This window comes from Microtus oregoni, unplaced genomic scaffold (assembly GCF_018167655.1).
Source record: "Microtus oregoni isolate MIOR12 unplaced genomic scaffold, Mior012 000003F_ref0000135, whole genome shotgun sequence".
NCBI lineage: Eukaryota > Metazoa > Chordata > Mammalia > Rodentia > Cricetidae > Microtus > Microtus oregoni.
Genome location: NW_024543062.1, coordinates 32,172,653 through 32,190,806, shown reverse-complemented (window position 1 = coordinate 32,190,806; position 18,154 = coordinate 32,172,653). Strand labels below are relative to the sequence as shown.

The 18,154-nt window shown below is 50.6% G+C and overlaps 1 protein-coding gene across 1 annotated transcript; it reads right to left on the bottom strand.

The window, feature by feature from the left end:
• Positions 1–1,697: 1,697 nt before the first annotated feature.
• Positions 1,698–12,833, bottom strand: Selplg (selectin P ligand). The gene is made up of 2 exons (XM_041646455.1): positions 12,729–12,833; positions 1,698–4,003 (listed from the first exon to the last, which is right to left on the bottom strand). The coding sequence occupies exon 2, from the start codon at positions 3,996–3,998 to the stop codon at positions 2,688–2,690; it is 1,311 nt and encodes a 436-aa protein (XP_041502389.1). The 5' UTR covers positions 3,999–4,003; positions 12,729–12,833; the 3' UTR covers positions 1,698–2,687.
• Between the last annotated feature and the right edge of the window lie 5,321 nt (positions 12,834–18,154).

The following is an 18,154-nucleotide window of genomic DNA, read 5'->3' as shown; positions in this document are numbered from 1 at the left end:
CAGGTGACCAGCGCCCCCTGGTGGCTGTTCCTCCCATCCAGGGTGAACCCCATTCCAAGCAAGAAAACCACAGCTGCGTTTTCACAGCATCCTCAGGAAGGCCCCAGGGAACTGTAGCTCAAGTCCTGTCGTCGCTGGATCTGCGAATCCTCCTTCCTACTCTTTTTGACCCAGGGGAGATGAACCCCAACCGGCCCAGCCCACCAGCTGACCTCCTCTAGCGGCCCAGAGGGAAGCACCTCCAGATACTGGGCCATCTCTCCACAGTCCCTACTCTCCCCGAGGGGCCCATCCCCTGCCATGTTCCTTCCTGTTTTCCCTGTGGCTCTCCTAATGGCTTTCCTATTCCACTCTCCCAAGATGCAGCCTCCTCTTGCATGCAGGTCACATCCTGAGCAGGTGGGTCAAGGTCTCTTCGTCCCTGACAGTGTTTTCCCTCCTCCCTGGTGCTGTGTTCCCAACAGCTGTCTTTTGTCTATGGAAATGATGGGAAGAAAGGCCGTGGGGGTGGGTCAAGAGTGAGAGCTCAGGGGTCCATGTGGGGTTGGAGTGAGGCAGGGCATGTCCACCGTTCATGTGACCCATGTACAGGCAGCCCTCCTGACTTGCTAGAGTTGGGGGGTTTCAGAACATAGGCTCTAGTGCCAAGATCAGAAAGTCAGCAAATTTGTGACCCTGTGTCACCCTGCCCTGCAATTAGGGCTCAAACTTACAGAACCCAAGTTGGCTTGCTGTGTGTGTGTGTGGGGGGGTATATGTGTAGGTGTATATGTGTGTGTAGGTGTATATGTGAGTGTAGGTTTATATGTGTGTAGGTGTGTGTATGTGTGAGTGTGTAGGTATGTGTATGTGTGAGTATGTAGGTGTGTGTAGGTGTGTGAGTGTGTAGGTGTGTAGGTGTGTGAGTGTGTAGGTGTGTGTAGGTGTGTGAGTGTGTAGATATGTGTAGGTTAGGTATGTGTAGGTATATGTGTGTAGGTGTGTACAGGTGTGAGTGTGTAGGTATGTATAGGTATATGTGTGTAGGTGTGTGTATGTGAGTGTGTAAGTGTATGTGTGTGTACACGTATGCATGTGCACATGGAGGCCAGAGGACAGTCTCAGCCGTCGTTCTTCTGGAGCTATCTATCTTCCTTTTGAGATTGTCTCTTATTGGCCTGGAGTTTTCAAGGGGGACAGATTAGCTGATCAGAGAACAACCCGTTTCTGCTGCCCCAAGCCTGGGGTTCAGAGTGTGAATCACCAAGCCTGGTTTTTGTGTGTGTGTGGTGGGGGGTTCTGGGGATTAAATTCACGTTATTAAGACACGTGGTTTCCCTACTGAGCCAACTCCCTATAACAGAGCACAGTGACATCATCATCACCACACACGACACCATCATGGTTTAGAGAACCGATGTAGGGAGCTGCAGTAGAGATGGTGTGATACCCACAGCCGAAATACTCACCATCTTAGCCTTGAAAAGAAATTGGTTAATCCCAAGCTCTCGGCAACAGCCCATGGGGAGGGGTGGGAGGTAAGGGACAGCCTGGAAAGGGTCTTGGATGGCAGGGGCTATGCCAGTGCGTGAGGATCCGCTAGAAGACCTTAGTGGGGATGGGCACCCTGTGGAGGGAGAGGTTTCTGGGCAGGATCATGTGGACAAACTTGGTAAGGGTGTATTCAATGAAGCTCTCTGGTTGGTTTATTTGCTCAGTTTTGTTTGTTTATTGTGTGTGGAGGTCCGAGGACAATTTCTGGGGAGCAGTTTTCTCCTTCCACCATGTAGGCCCCAGTCAAGCTTACGACACCAGGCGTGGCTGCAAGCGCCCCTACCTGCTGAGCCAGCCAGCCAGAGACAGGGTCTCAGGGACCCCAGGCTGCTCTCAAGCTTGCTACAACGTCAAGGATGCCCTTGACCTCCAGCCCCTCAGCTCTCTAGTGCTGGGAGCATAGACATGTGCAATTACATTGTGCTGTCCCCTGCAGTCACCCAAGGAGGCACTAAAAATCTCTATTGTCTGAGAGGAAGACAGAGATTGGCCTGAGAGCCCTTCAGGAACCCTGCCTGGAGGTGGCAGCCTGGGCCCACAAAGGACTCAGCCACCATTTGTCATACACATTTATTGAGTGCCTGTGCTGTGCCACCATGGGAGGCCACTGTCACCAGACAGAAGCTCAGGGGTTCACAAGACCCAAGCCTGGTCCTGGGATCCTCAGACAGGTGCCTGGGAAGGCCAAGAGCTGCCCCTCACTGCGGGTAGAGAAACAGACATGGCCAGAGGGCAGCCTTCCCAGAGATCCTTTCTTATCAGCAACCATGGCAACTGAGAGGAAGGTTTGGGAGTGGGGTAAGGGAATTCATTCTTTCTTGGGGATGTGCAGCCAGGACTTCAGTGACCTGCAGGAAGATGAACAGCACTGGGAGGCATTGTGGCTGGGGCAACAGAAAAAGCAGCAGACAGGTCGGAGAGAGGCATCTAGGAGCAGCAGCTGCTACCATGGTCCTTGGCTTGGAGGCCACTGGATTCCATGAATGAAGCAGAAGATGCAGGACTTTGGAGGCTCTGGGCCCTGATTGGGGTGGGTCCAGGCCCCTTCCCTAAAGATCCCTATGGATAAAGTCCACCTAGGAAGCCCAGCTCTGTGGCCTTGGCGAACAGTGGGTGGAGGTACAGCAAGGGCCTTGCTCAGGTAGCCAGGGAGGCTAAGGGAGGAAGCTGCGCAGGGTGAGGTCATCCCCATCGCGGTCCTCACTGGGCTCTGTCTTCGGGTCCTGGACCTTGGGCAAGTCCCCATTGGCTGTGACAGGGGCCCCTTCACCCCCCTCAGGCAGTAAGGATGAGATGCAGATCATCTCAGTGGGGGAGTAGTTCCGCACCGGGTACATGTGGTTCTTACGGGAAAGGCGGACTGCCAGCACCACCGTGCACACCAGGAAGATGGTGGCCAGAGAGGCTAAGATGAGGATGACCAGCAGGCATTGCTTCACGGGAATGAGGTCCGAGATCCCTGGGGTCATTGTGGCCAGAGAGCTCCTAGGAGTCACAAACAGCCCATTCTTCAAGCCATTGTCATTCAAGTGGCCAGTTGCCACGTCATTGTCCTTACGAGTCACAGATGAGCCAAGGAAGATGGTAGAGTCAGTGGACATGGTTTCCCTGGCAGTGGACTCCGTGGGCATGGTCTCTGTGGCAGTGGGTTCTGTAGAAGGTGCTTCTGTGGCTGTGGCCTCTGTGAACAGACTTTTTACAACCTGACTCCCGGGAAGCTGCGAGGTCTCTGCCTCCGTGGGTGCTGGCTGTGAGGTCTCTGCCTCCGTGGGTGCTGGCTGTGAGGTCTCTGCCTCCGTGGGTGCTGGCTGTGAGGTCTCTGCCTCCGTGGGTGCTGGCTGTGAGGTCTCTGCCTCCGTGGGTGCTGGCTGTGAGGTCTCTGCCTCCGTGGGTGCTGGCTGTGAGGTCTCTGCCTCCGTGGGTGCTGGCTGTGAGGTCTCTGCCTCCGTGGGTGCTGGCTGTGAGGTCTCTGCCTCCGTGGGTGCTGGCTGTGAGGTCTCTGCCTCCGTGGGTGCTGGCTGTGAGGTCTCTGCCTCCGTGGCTGCTGGTTGGATGGTCATCTCCACTGTGCTTGGCCTCCACTCTGTGGCTGATTCTGTACTCACTATTTCAACAGCCAGTCCTCCTGAGTCTGGACCAGCAGGGCCGGTGGCGGTAACCTCGGCAGTAGTTGACTCAGAGGTTCCGGCCCCCACAGAAACTCTCTGCTCCAGCATGGCCAACACGGTCGGAGACTCAGGGTTTGCAGCCACCGCACTGGTGACATTGATCAGCATTTCTGGGGGTTCTGTGCCTTCCAGGAAATAATAATACTCCCCCAAATCATCATCTCCAGTTGCTTGTCTCCGTTCCCGAAGAGGCACAGGGCCTGAGGCTACCTTGGTTCCGTGCTCCTGGATGTCCCACGACTGGAGGCTGTCGCTAGGGCCCAAGAGGCTCAGCAACAGCAGGAAGCGTGGAAGCATGGTACCTGGGGAGACAGGGGCAGAGAGGCGGGGATGGCATCACCCTGTGCCTGCTGAAGACCTCACAGGCAAAGCTGGTCTGGTCTGGGGCAGGCACTGTGGCATCAGGTATCTCTTTTTTTTTTTTTTTTTTTGGTTTTTTGAGACAGGGTTTCTCTGTAGCTTTGGTGCCTGTCCTGGAACTAGCTCTTGTAGACCAGGCTGGCCTCGAACTCACAGAGATCCACCTGCCTCTGCCTCCCGAGTGCTGGGATTAAAGGCGTGCGCCACCACCGCCCGGCCAGGCATCTCTTGAGGTGGGACCTGGCTGCATTGACAAGCACTGTGCTCATCCACACAAGCAATGCCATCCAACCATCAGAGACGGGTCACTAACCTCTCTGGCATTTTTGGTTAAATTTTGTTTTCTTTCTCCTCCTGCCTCAACCTCCTGAGCGCTGAGATTATAGCTATGAGCTATACAATGCTTAGTGGTTAATATATAATTATATTAATTTATATATATATATATAACATATTATATAATCTATGTATTTTCATTTTGTTTGTATGAATGTTTTGCCTTCTTGCATGTCTATGCACCCACCATATGTGTGCAGTGTCTGAGGAGGCCACAGGATCCTCTGGAACTGGAGATATAGCTATAGGCTGCCACATGGGAGCTGGGAATCAAACCCTGGTTCTCTGGGTGAGCAGTCAGTGCTCTTAGCCACTGAGCTGTCCCTCCAGTCCTAAAATGTTTTATTTCTACTAGGCTCAAGACTATAATCCCAGTATTGAGAGACTGAGGCGGGGGACTGCAAATTTGAAGTAGGTCTATCTACGTAGTGAGATCAAGGCCAGCCTGCGTGGCTTAATGAGATTCTGTTTCAAAACAAATAAAAACAAAATTAAGAAGAAGCCCAAAGGGTCTGGGGATGGCGGCACGTGCCTGTAACCACAACACCCAGGAGGCAGATCCTGTTTTAAACATGAAAAAAAAAAAAAAAGAGGAAGGTGAGGGGCTGTGAAAGCCAAGTCAGCACTGGGAACCTGCTGAGAGCATGTGTGAGTCTCCAGATTCAGTCCCGAAACCTGAAAATAGGAAATAAAAAATGAGCAGGCACGGTGGCTCCTTCTGTCCCAGCACTCTGCAGGCAGAGGTAGGTGGATCACTGTGGGGTCAAGACTAGCATGACCTATATAGCAAATTCCAAGCCAGCCAAGGTCAGTAGCAAGACCCCTGCCTCCAAAAACAAAAGTAAATAAACAAAAAGAATGAAAACAATTGATCTGCGGGCAAAACAATCCATTGAGGTAGAGCAAGTGAATGGATTTTCATCTCCTTTTTTTGTAGTTTTGTTTGGGATTCTCTTTCTTTGTTGTTTTGTTTTTGTTTTGTTCTGCTTTTTTCCCCCCAAGATGGTGTTTCTCTGTGTATCCCTGTCTGTCCTGGAACTCACTCTGTAGACCAGCCTGGCCTTGAACTCATAGATCTGCCTGCCCTGCCTCAGAGCGCATGCGCGCACGTGTGTGTGTGTGTGTGTGTGTGTGTGTGTGTGTATTTGTGCGCACACACAAGCCATGTGTGCAGATGGGGGTCTGTTCTCTCCTCATGGGTTCAGGGATGCAAACAGCTGCCAGTCTTGCCAGCAGATGCCTTGACAGCTGACCTCTCACCTGCACACTGTTTCTATTTTAGATAATAACAACTTCAAAAGAAAAAGTTACACATGGACCAGTGGGCGTGGCCCTCACAAAACAGCGGCTGAGTGGAAGAGCCCACCCTGGTCTGAGAACAGCAGCTTGCTGGTCCCTAATGCTTCTCCTTCACCCCCGCCCCCGCCCCATCTATCTGTCTCCTCCCTGCCCCCGCCCCTGCCCCCACCCCCGCCTCCCATCTATCTATCTGTCTCCTCCCTGCCCACACACAATTTTTTGCCTCTCCTCAGGTCTTTGTGTCTTTTACTAAAAAAGTGACCTATTTGAACTGAAAAAGGACAACATCAATAGACATGCCAAAGTGGAGGGGAGGACCTCAGCCCCCAGGCAAGAACTAGAGCCAACTAAGGAAGGAGAATGGAAATTGTGTCCCCAGGAAAGAGCACCCTGACTGGTTATCCACCGCCCAGTAGTCGTTTCTGAAAAGACACACAAAGCAACCTTATCCAGAAACAACAATTAATGAAAAAAGAGGCCATGAGTTTGAAATAGAACAAGGAGAGGCATGGGGGAGGGGGGATTTGGCTTGAGAAAAGCAACAGAGGAAATGATGTAATTACAGTCTCAAAACAAAACAAACCCTGCTGGGCGGTGGTGGCACATACTTTTAATCCCAGTACTTGGGAGGCAAAGGCAGGTGGATCTCTGTGAGTTTGAGGTCAGCCTGGTCTACAGAGTGAGTTTCAGGATAGCCAGGGCTGTTACACAGAGAAACCCTGTCCTAAAAACCAAAAGAAGACAAAAAGAAAATCAAAAACAAAACAAAACCTTTTAAAAAGGGTTTTTAAAAAAACCCTTGGCATTTTAAATTATTCATATGATGTATCTGTGTGGGGGTCTGTGCACCTGAGTGCAGGTGTCTGCAGGGACTAGAGGCATCCGATCCTCTGGAGCTGAAGTTACAAGTGGTTGTGAGATGCCAGACATGGGTGCTGGGAACCGAACTCAGGTCCTCTGGAAAAGCAGCAAGTGTTCTTAACCACTGAGCCATCTCTCCCCTTGGTTGGTCTCTCTCAGCATTGCCCTTTGTGACCTTGCTTAGACAACAGGGATGGCAAGACCCGCCTCAAAGGCACTGTGAAGGTCCTTTAGAAAGGAACAGCAGACAATGGTGTCGGATGGGAGGCGGTGCAAACACTGCCTCTTAGACGCTGTGACTTTGAGACAGACGCTTGCCTCTGAGCAGGGTTCCTTCTTAGAGGAAAAAGACACGGCCTGCCTTGCCTCGGTGCCACTTTTCTGTGGGGAGAGCAATGCAGGAAGAAGCCCCGGTGCCGAGGTACAAGGTACGTGTCATCACCATGACACAGATACCAACACAGCCTAACACCCACTACCTCCCCTTGGTTCCTGGAAGGCAGAGACTCAACCACTTCCTGAAACAGTGGGGGTGGGAGGTTAACCCTTCAGTTCCTGGGGGCAAGGCAGCTTATGGGGTACCAGAGGGACTGAAAGTCAGGGGTCCTATCTGCAGGTAAGGGCCAATCAGAAAGGAGCCAGGCTACTTTCTACCCACAATCCCAGGCACACAGAGGCGACCTGGGGTGAAGGCAGGGCTGGCCCACATTCCCCCTTCAGCAGCTATATGCCTCTGACACCGCCTCTGACACTCAGCTGCCACTGTATGTAAAACGAGTGACATTGGTTCAAAGATGTCCAATGGAAGGCCACAGATGCTGGCTCCTGAAAGGAAGAAATAGGGGAAACCTTCTGTGGGGACACAGAGGCTCAGGCTCAAAGGGGCCAAGAAGATGAGAAGGCTGCGCTGTGGGCAGTCAGGGAACAAGAGCCCTTCCCTGCTGTGGGCAGGTGCTGGGCGGGAGTGAGCAGGTGGAAGCTCTGGGCATCCCAGCTATTCCAAAGGATCTCTGGAGCCCAGAGTCTAACACCAGCCTGGGCAACACAGCAAGACTGTCTCATATAAAGAAGTAAATACATAAATTAATATAATTTCTTTTTAAAATATGGGCAGGCCTGCTGATGTGTAGCTGTAACCCCAGCATTTGATTGGTAGAGGCAGAAAAACACAAGCTCAGATGGAAAGGTAAATAAACAAGAGCTGGGGTCGTACCTCCTGGTTGAGGGTGCCCCTCAGTGGCAGAACATTTGCTCAGCACAGAAAAAGATGAGGCTCCTTGGGAGAGCCCGAAGCTCTGTCCCTGGGCCTGTCCAGAGTAACCAGTTTGACCCACAAGTCAGACATCACAGAAGTCCCTCAGTCTCTACTAAGCAGGGCCACCAGCCACTCCAGGCCAGTCCCTGCCATCTGTGTACTCTTACAGGCCTGGTCCTGGAACACCAGGACCTGGGACATCTGCCCTCTGCAAGGATAGGATCCCACAGCTCCGATGGAAGCCATGTCCGAAATAGGTGGGCCCAGCACCAGCTGCATCACTGGTGACGTCTCCTGAGGTCCAGGCATGTTCTACGGGGAAAGCGACGTTCATCAACCCCATTACGCTGCCACTGCGGTGGGCTCTTCTCTGGATGAACTCCCCTGTCTTCTTCCAGGGAAGCCCAGCTCCCAGGACCCCCATGACACAGATGAGGGATAGCAAGAGTGGGCTTGGCTGAACTTTAAGGTGAAGCCACATCCAATTTGTCTCGATACTCGCCTGCCTATTTCCTGTCCTTCACTTCCAAACCAGTAGCTACCTCCCTAGGCCCTGGAGTTTATGAAGGGTGGGCTTTGAGCGGCCTCAGTCCTCTGAGAAGCTTGGACCCTCCCATTTTGAGTCCCTGAACATCATCTTAGAGCTTCAGACTCCAAGAAAGACAAAGCCTACACCAACAATCAGGGGAGACTGAGGCACAGGTACCCCAGGTCCCAAGAGGGGTTTATAGGAGAGTCAGATAACAGTCCATCATAGGTCTGTCCCAGGCAAAGCTGTGTGACCTTGGGCAATTCAATTCACCTCTCTGAGCCATGGATATCAGATCTGCAACGTAGGCGCGCCTCAGTTTACCATGGGGTTTAGGGCCTATAAATCCATGGTAGATGAACATGTGAGCACGCTTGACCTGAAAAACATTGCGGAGTAGCCAGGCCCACGTGAAAAGTGTTGGAAAGGCTGACCTTAGCCTGCAGTTGGCAACAATGTTGCTAACTCCAGCCTGCAGTGTTTAATAGCCCAGGGTAGATAAGATTCAAAACTTAAAGTGTGGGTCCTGTCCTCCACAATGGAGAATTTCCTTTTTGTTTTTGTTTTTTTTTATTCTTTTGTTTTTCGAGGCAAGGTTTCTCGGTAACTTTGGAGCCTGTCATGGAACTAGCTCTTGTAGACCAGGCTGCCCTCAAACTCACAGAGATCTGCCTGCCTCCCCTAGTGCCAGGATTAAAGGTGTGGCCCAGAAGGGTGAACTTTCACACCACAATGAGGGCAAAGCGTCACAAATCAGGTCAAGGGTGAGGACAGTTGTGTGAAGAGGCAAGAGATTCCACGGCTCACGGGGCTGCTGAGGATAGTGAGGATGGGGTGTCCCCGTGGGATGTTTAGAACCCAGTAAATGCTCAATAAAAGCCAGCTTAATTAACATCATCATTATCATCATTTTCAAACGGGGTCCCACCATGTGGCCCTGGCTAGTCTGGAAGCTCACTATGTAGACCAGGCTGGTCTTAAACTCACAGAGATCCAACCACCTCTTCCTCCTAAGTGGTGGGACTGAAACCATGCATTGTCATAATTTTGAATTTTGCATTTAGGGTAAGGGGCTCCCTGTTAACCATTGCTGGGTCCTGGGAAATCCCCAGCTTGGGAGCAGCCTGGAACTGGCCTCTGCTTCCTTAGAGAACCGAGAAGCCCAACAGTCGGTCACTATAGCAGGACCTAGATGCGGCCTCCATCTCATCGACTCCAGGCTCGTGAGTCATGCACACTGAGTACGACCTGCATGTGTGCTGGGCCCTGCTCTAGGTCTCGCCTGGCCCATTAAAGGATGGGAACCATTGTTCTGAGGGCCTCCGGGCATCTAGAGTCACCCTGACCAGGAGCAGGGCCTGGAAGCTAGGCAGTGCCTCTGCAGAGCGAGTCCCAAACCATCTTTGCTTGGAGCCATCCAGATCATCTCAGGTTTGGTCCAGCATCTTCCATTTTGTAAACCTTCCTGAAGTTTGTCTCCTAAAACTCCACTCAAGTTAACCCATGAACTCCAGAAGCTCAACACTGCAGCCACGTGGAGACAGTGACACATGCCCAGGGTTCAGCAATGGGCGGGCACAGCTGGGGTCTCTCTTGGCTCATGGGCACTGTGATAATCTGCCCTGTGCCACCTCACCAGCCCACAAGCTTACGGAGGGCAAGAGACTCTGAGGTCTCAGAACCAACAGGCACGACATCCCTAAACAGGGCCATTCCAGACCCCAGAACTGCAGACATGCGGTCTCAGTCTCTTCGCAGTATATTTGTAAACTGGCACATCCCACCAATCAAGGGCTCTTTTTTCTTTTCTTTTTTTTAAAATTTTCAAAACAAGGTTTCTCTGTAGCTTTGGAGCCTGTCCTGGAACTAGCTCTTGTAGACCAGGCTGGCCTCAAACTCACAGAGATCTGCCTGCCTCTGCCTCCTGAGAACTGGGACTAAAGGTGTGCGCCACCACTGCCTAGCTTGGACCCCGCTCCCTTTTTTTTTGTAATTCCCATTCCCACCCTATAAACTTTTTGTTTGTTCTGAAGCAGTCTCATGTAGCCCAGGCTGACCTACAACTCTGTAGCCAAAAATGACCTTGAATTACTGAGTCTCCTGCCTCTGCCTCCTGAGTACTGAGATTATAGCTGTGTGCCTTGACACTCAGCCCCTATCATTCATTCATTCATTCATTCATTCTGAGACTATGTGGCCCAGGCTGCAAACTCATAGAGGTCTGCCTGCCTCTGCTTCCAGAAAATGCTGAAATTAAGGGCGTGCGCCTTCACTCCTGCTCCTGTGACTCTTTACTAGTAAACACCCTGTGTGTCTAATTAATATCCTGTGGGCCCTTGCAAGGCCACAAGCATAACTTTAGATAACGTGGGGGCTCCTTAACCCCAGGAACTAAGCACGACTTGTTGGAACCCCAGGGCACTGGCCAGCTACAGATTAGCTGTGAGATTTAGCGCAAGTTCAAAGAGAGCTTCCCCTGGCTTTCTCAAGTGGCACAAACAGCACATGTCCTAGCCGGCCAATCTGTCTGTCCAGTGCATCACTTCCTGCAGCAAAGGGGACTGACAGATATGGTCACCACAGGTCCAGGGTCCTGCAGCCATAGGCCTTCTTGACCATGACATCACGTGTGGCTGTCATCTCTCCCTCAGAGCCTGGTTTCCCCACCTATAAACAGCAGCACCATCCATCGGAACACTCAGGTGACCCCAAAGCACCAAAGCCCCTCCGGTGACCCAACAGGGATCCAACCCAGATTTTCTGGAGAACTTGGCAGGGTGACCCAGTCCCTTTCTTCCTCAGTTTCAGTTCTCTGGCTGCTGGCCAATATGGTGAGAAGGAACATCCTCACAGGGTGTGGTACCACCAGAGGCACCCAGAAGAGCTACCTCCCTCACCCTTGGCCACCGAGAGGTCAGACCCTTGTAGATAGAACCTAGTTCCAGGAAAAGAAGTAAAAATGAGGCCAGCAAAAAACCGCGTTGTCAGACAAAGGAACCAATTTCTATCTAGAGGTGAAGGGCTGAGGATGCTCAGTGGTAAAGCACTGGCCAAGCTTGACAAAAGGCCTGGACTCAAACCCAACATCATTCAGCAAAGCACAACACAGATCTGTAGGTGTGGGGGCTGGGCTCTGCTTGGTCTTCAGCCCCTGCCAGTCTCCAGTGGGCAATACACTTGCCTAACTTGCCTGAAGCTCTGGTTTTGATTCCAGCATCAAGGAACCGGGTGTGGTAGAGGAACATGCCTGTAATCACAGCACTTGAAACTGGAGGTACAGAATTTAAGATACTCCGTGGCTATGTAGGAGATTTGAGGCCAGCCTGGACTAGACAAGATTGTCTCAAAACACTGAGCCTGGAGAGATGGCTCAGCAGGATTAGAGAGCACTAGCTGCTTTTCCAGAGCACCCGGTTTGATCTCCAGCACCCACACAGAGGCTTCCAAGGGATCCAACATTGTCTTCTGGCCTATGAAGGCACCGTAAACATATGATGTGCAGACATACATGCAATCAAAATACCCATACACATAACATTTTTTAAAATTTAGACTAATTTAAAAACAATTTCCCATGAACAAGTTTTGTTTTCTCAATCTGATTTAAAAAAAAAAAAAAGCAAAAAAGATCTGGGTGGGTTAGATGACTCCAAGGGCAAAAGGGCCTGCTAGGAACGTCCACTGACCTGGGTCCAATTCCCAGAACCCACAGGGCAAGGAGAGAACCAACTTCCTCAAGCTATTGTCTGACCTCCACACATGCCGATGACACTCCTGGGCTGTTCGTGCACACAAGTTCATAGGCACACCCCCCCACACAAAGTAATATGCAAATAAAAATTTAAAATAATCAAAGAAGGCTGGTATGGCGGTGTATGCCCGCAACCCCAGCACTAGGCCAAGGCCAGAGGATAGCCTGGGCTGCACAGAGTTCCAGGTCAGCCTAATGAACCAACGGAAACCACATCTAATTTGAAAGAGAGAGGAGAGAGAATTCCAAAGAATATTCTCATGCTTTAACAACCTCAAGACAGACCGCACTCTTGTCTTTTCTGGACTCCTCTAGGCTCAGTCTTAGCACTGGCCTTAAGTTTCCCACTCATGAAAAGAGGGGTAGGATCGTTTCTAGGGAGAGGGCCCAGACTTCTCTGAACCTCCATTCAGTGACTATAAGGCAGCAGCCATAGCCTGGCACCCAGAGAGCGAGTATCAGGGGAGACCCACAGCTAAGGCTGGAGAAGATCCAGTCTCTATGGAGACCACGGTCCAGAGCCTCAGTGCCACTCAGAAGGGCTCCTGGTTCTGCCCTGTGTGCTAGCAATGGAAAGGCAAGCTTCTTATCCCTTGGGCCACCAGCCACTCCCCAGTTTTGCAAATCAGTACTTACCTGCTCAGCAAAGCATGGGGCAGCTGCCTCGGGGCCCAGAAGCAACTCTGCCTCAATGACAAGGCCCCAGCCCACACTGCCAGACACTTGCAGTCCCAATCGGACAACCCCCAACGGCAGGGTGTGGAAGAAGGAAGTGAGAATGTGGTTACTCAGGCTGGTCACGTGACACCCCACACCCCCTTGTTTGTGACAGTTTTGGTGACAAATCTGATTCAAGTTGGGTGGGCAGTGTGACAGTGACCTGCTTGGCCTGATAGCACTCTTGGAAATACAAGGAAGGTATGGGAACTTACAGGTGAGGGGACCTCTGGGTGAGACTTCGGAGAAAGAGTGCTGGTCAGAAAGAACCCTGCCTTGGGAGGCTGAAAAGGAAGACAGGTCTCAATTCCATTCAAGGCAGAAAATGGGAGGCAGAGGGGTGGGAACCACAAAGTACCCATCTCTCTGGGGCTGGTGCAGAGAATAGCTTTCATGCTGTGTGAGTGTGTGTGTGCCTGCGTGTGTATGCATGTGAGTACATGTGTTTGTATGTGTGCATGTGTGTACGTGCATGTGAGTGTGTTTATGTGTACGTGTATGTGTATATGTGTGTATTTGTATATGTGTGTATGTGTATGTGTATGCGTGCGTGTGTGTGAGCACATGTGTTTGTGTGTGTATGTGCATGTGTGTGTATGTGTATATGTGTGCGTGTGGACCTCCACCTCTATAGCTCTGCTTGGCCTCAGGATCCTCCTCCTCGGCAATAGGATGCTTTTCTTCTCAATAGGATGGTGAGGCCAGACAGTAAACAATTACCATGACCTCATGCCTGAAGTAAACGTGTCACTCCAAGGTGGGTTGTAGAGTCAGGCAGAAGTGACAGTGACATCAGGAGTGACGGGTAGACAGGCTGACAGATCAGGAAGAAGAGGAGGGGATTAAGCTCCAGGGTCTGTCCTGCGGTTTGACAGGGCCAGGCTCGAGAACCATATAGAGAAAAGCATACAATGCCTCGCACGTAGATTGTTTAAAAATGAAAGCCAGCAGGACAAGGTGTTATAGCCTATAACCCCAGCACTCAAAAGCTGACAATAAGAACAAGGGTTTGCGGTCAGCCTGAGCTACAAAATGAGAAGACCCAGCCCAATAAAATAAGATAAGAGGCAGGTATGGTAGTTCATGCCTGTCATCCCAGCACTTGAGAGGCTGAGCCCAGCCCGGATAATATAATGAATAGCAGGCCAACCAGGGTCCCATAGCTCATCTCAAAAAAACAAAATAGGACCATTTATAAAGTTGCCTGCCACCAAACCCTGTCAGGAGCCAATTTCCTCCTAAAATCATTACAGGAACCATCACCCTGGGGAGTCTGCAGAGAACCCCACACCCTTAATTGTGTTAGGAATAGTTCTATTGACAGAGCCTACCCCACACCCAAATTGGCTGTTAATGAGAGCTATCTGTTAGCGGAACCCACCCCACATTCCAAACTATCTAGGGATCTAGATGTGTCAACTCAGTGACTTCTTGGCCTACAGTGACCTGACCGAAGACAACCTCCTGCCTACGTGACCAACTCGGACCATGTGACCAACATGAACCACGTGGCAAGAGCCCAGGCCCCTGCGCCCACCCCCCAACTCTTTACCCTATAAAAGTTGTACCCCGTCTCTAATAAAGGGAGGCTTTGACAAGAATTCTCGCTTAGCCTCATTCCGCTTTCCTAGCCCATATCTTCCAGGTAGTGCCTCTCCGTGACCCTGGAATAACTGATTGCAGGGTGGGTTACAACCCCTAGACTGAGTAGCCCACCCAAGGCAATCAACAAAACCCCAATAACCTGAGCTCAAGAACTGGAATCTACCTCGTAGAACAGACTCCTGAAAGGTGATTTCTGTCTGTCTGTCTCTCTCTCTCTCTCTCTCACACACACACCATGGCATGAATATGTATGATGTGGGATTCCCCTCTGTATGCTGTGAATACCACTGGCAAATAAAGAAACTGGCTTGGCTTGATAGGGTAGAGTAGAGCTAGGCGCGGGGTGGGGGTGGGGGCTAAACTGAATGCTGGGAGAAAGGAGGCGGAGTCAGAGAGAAGCCATGTAGCTCCACCAGAACTTTATCTGGTAAGCCACAGCCTCATGGCGATACACAGATTAATAGAAATGGGTTAAATTAAGATGTAAGAGTTAGCCAATAAGAAGCTAGAGCTAATGGGCCAAGCAGTGACTTAATTAATACAGTTTCTGTGTGGTTCTTTTGGGAGTCTGGGTCAAGTGGTTTCCTACTACATGTATATGCACATATACACACACAAAATAAATATATAAAACAAAATAATGTTTAAAGTAAAGCAAACACATAAAACAAGGCAGGCAGACAGACAGACAGACCTGAGACTCCATGGTGAATCGGGACAGGATCTTTCAACAGCCTGAGGAAGCCAACGCTAAGGTCCACAGCTGAGCCCACCAGAGTAGACAGATAAGCTGTAGCAACAGGACTCACATCTAGGCTGTGATGTAGCGACATGGAAAGGAATCGTGACCGTTCTGTCCCGGAAAGTGCCCTGCCATCCAGCTCCGCCCCAGCCAGTTTACGTGGCGGGAGACAAAGGCAGCAGCCTTTGAGCCCTATCAAGGCCCACTGAGCAGAAGACATGCTTTCTAGAGGTGCACACGCTGCCAAGTGGAGTCCAGTTCATGCTTTCTGTGTGGAGACCGTGAAACCACATCCTCCTGCACCTGACACCTGCGAGACCAGCATCCACAGTGAGCAGTTTGGTGACTCTAGGAATGGACCCTCAAGGACCTCAACATGAGAGAACATTTGGGGAAACAGAAGTCCCACACCAGAAAGATCTGTCCCTTGGTGGAGTACAAAGCAGGCACTAAAAATCACATCTCTGCTTGTTAAAGCAGATTTAGAAGGAGACAGACTGAAGGGTCATGAGCGTACAGCTAGGTGGTTATAGACAGACAGGCCTGCTTGATTTGCAAACAGACATAAGCAAAGTTTCAGTCACTTCTTGGAACTACCTAAAGACAGACTGAACTCGCACTCAGCCAATCAGAAGTAGCCAATGCAGTTATAATCAAAAACTAAGAATCTTCCAAACCAATCAGATCTCTGTTTTCCTTTTGAGTCTTTTGAGTACCCTCAGCAGGACTCCTGAACCTCACTGGCTTGAAGCTTCTTGATTTACTAATTTTCATTACTGTGTGTGTGTGTGTGTGTGTGTGTGAGAGAGAGAGAGAGAGAGAGAGAGAGAGAGAGAGAGAAAGAGAGAGGGAGGGAGGGAGGGAGGGAGGGAGGGAGAGAACAGGTCAAAGGGTAACCTTTTTGGGGAGGGGGTTCGAGACAGGGTTTTTCTGTAGCTTTGGCTGTCTGGGAACTAGCTCTGTAGACCAGACTGGCCTTGAACTTACAGAGATCCGCCTGCCTCTGCCTCCAGAGTGCTAGGATTAAAGGCATGTGCCATCACCACTTGGCTAAAGGGCAACTTTAAAGAGTCAGTTTTCTCCTTTTCCCCTACTATATGGGTCTTGGGGATTGAACTCAGGTCGTGAGGCTTGTTGACAAGTGCCTTTGGCCATCTTGTCAAGCCCTGAGCATCATAATTAATGCATCATTGTTGGAGTAAACTTTCCAAAATGTTTTTTCTTATGTCTCAGCTTACCTGAGGGCAAAGCGCACAGGTACCTGTTATCAAGGAGGTAAGCACTCTCCCTCCCAGACTTTTGTTGAGGCAGGGGCTTGCTAAATTCCCAAGACTGGCTTTGAACTCATTCTGTGGTGTAGGCAATCCTTGAACTCATGGCCCTACTTCCCACATAGCTGGGACAGCGGGCCCATGCTCCAGCCACGTTCTGCTTTTCAGAAATGGAGCCTGGAAAGATTCAAAATCTCTCACAGAGCACAGCAATGATTATTTGTATAGGAGATTTGAGGAGCTGAATGTGGTGGCACACACTTGCAATTCTAGCACTCTGCAGGCCGAGACAGGAGGATTACAGTAAGTTCAAGTTCAGCCTGAACTATGAGTGGAGATCCAGGCCAGCCAGGGCCAGGGATCAAGGCTCTATGTCAATAAACAGGGCCAGGCCTGGTGATGCATGCCTTTAATCCCAGCACTGTAAAGGGAGACAGGAGGAAGCCTATGAGTTTGAGAGCAGCCTGGTCTACAGAGTGAGCCCCTACTTGTGAGACGCAGGCACTGGCTCCATGCCCTTATCATGTGTCCACAAAGCATGTCCTGCTCCTCAAGGGAATGGCAAGGCACCGACATGTGTGGTTGGCAAAGCTTAAATGTGTGGGTGCTCTGAGCTCACATGGGTGTCCCTGAGAAGCGGGATGGGCACCATCTCCTTTGCCACTCTCTACTTCTTATAGAAAGTTTTAAATGCTCATGATGATGCCGTGTTCCTTTGTCATCCTTTATGTTTAGGTATTATTGAATATGCCCGTGGCCCTCGCGTGCGCTAGACCTCTGAGCTATAGCCTCAGCCCTGTTTACTTTATAATTAGGAAAGAGAGCTCTTGAAGGCGGCAAGAACTTTATGGACATTCTGTATTCTTGACTTCTTTCTTTTTCTGGGGTCCATGGGGTCAGTTTCCTACATGTCTTACCACTTCTTAGAGCTACCAACTGTTTCTCCTTCCCATGGCCACAAATGGCACTAATCCTGCTGTTTTCCGGATCTCTGTGGAGGAGTTTCTGAAGGGTGTGGCAGTCTCTTTAGGCATTACAGAATGAACTTCCAGAGGGTAACTCGTTACCCACAAGAGAGCTTTCTTCTGAAAAGGACCAGATAGTAAATCTTCCCTGTTTTGTGGATCTGTTAAGTCATAAGAACAGCTATGGTATGTAAACAAATGTATGGACTGTGTTTCAATAAAACTTTATTGACAAGAATAGGTGGAGGGCCAGTTTTATCTCTGTGGTCTGCAGCTAGTCTTCCTTCTGCCTTGGGTACTTTTTTATTTTCTTTTAATCAGCAACTGCTTCTTTTTTTTTTTTTTTTTTTTGTTTTTTGTTTTTCGAGACAGGGTTTCTCTGTGGTTTTGGAGCCTGTCCTGGAACTAGCTCTTGTAGACCAGGCTGGTCTCGAACTCACAGAGATCCGCCTGCCTCTGCCTCCCGAGTGCTGGGATTAAAGGCGTGCGCCACCACCGCCCGGCCCAGCAACTGCTTCTGACTCATCATACTCTATCTCACGTGTCTCTTCAAGCCTTCCCAGTTCACTGTACCCCTTCCCCACCATTTCAGAGCACCCAGCCCCACCCCTGCTTGATGTTTGCCTGTCTCCCTGGAAGCCACAGTGAAAAAGCCGTGTCAGTTTTGCTCATCGTGGCTTCTCCTTGTCCTCTCTCCATACCTAGCACTAAGAGATAGCTTCTGCTCGGGTTCCCAGGCCCTGTGCAGGGCTCTTCATTATA

Excerpts from the sequence above, each read along its gene's own strand:
- Selplg (XM_041646455.1), bottom strand. The coding sequence starts at position 3,998 with ATGCTTCCACGCTTCCTGCTGTTGCTGAGCCTCTTGGGCCCTAGCGAC.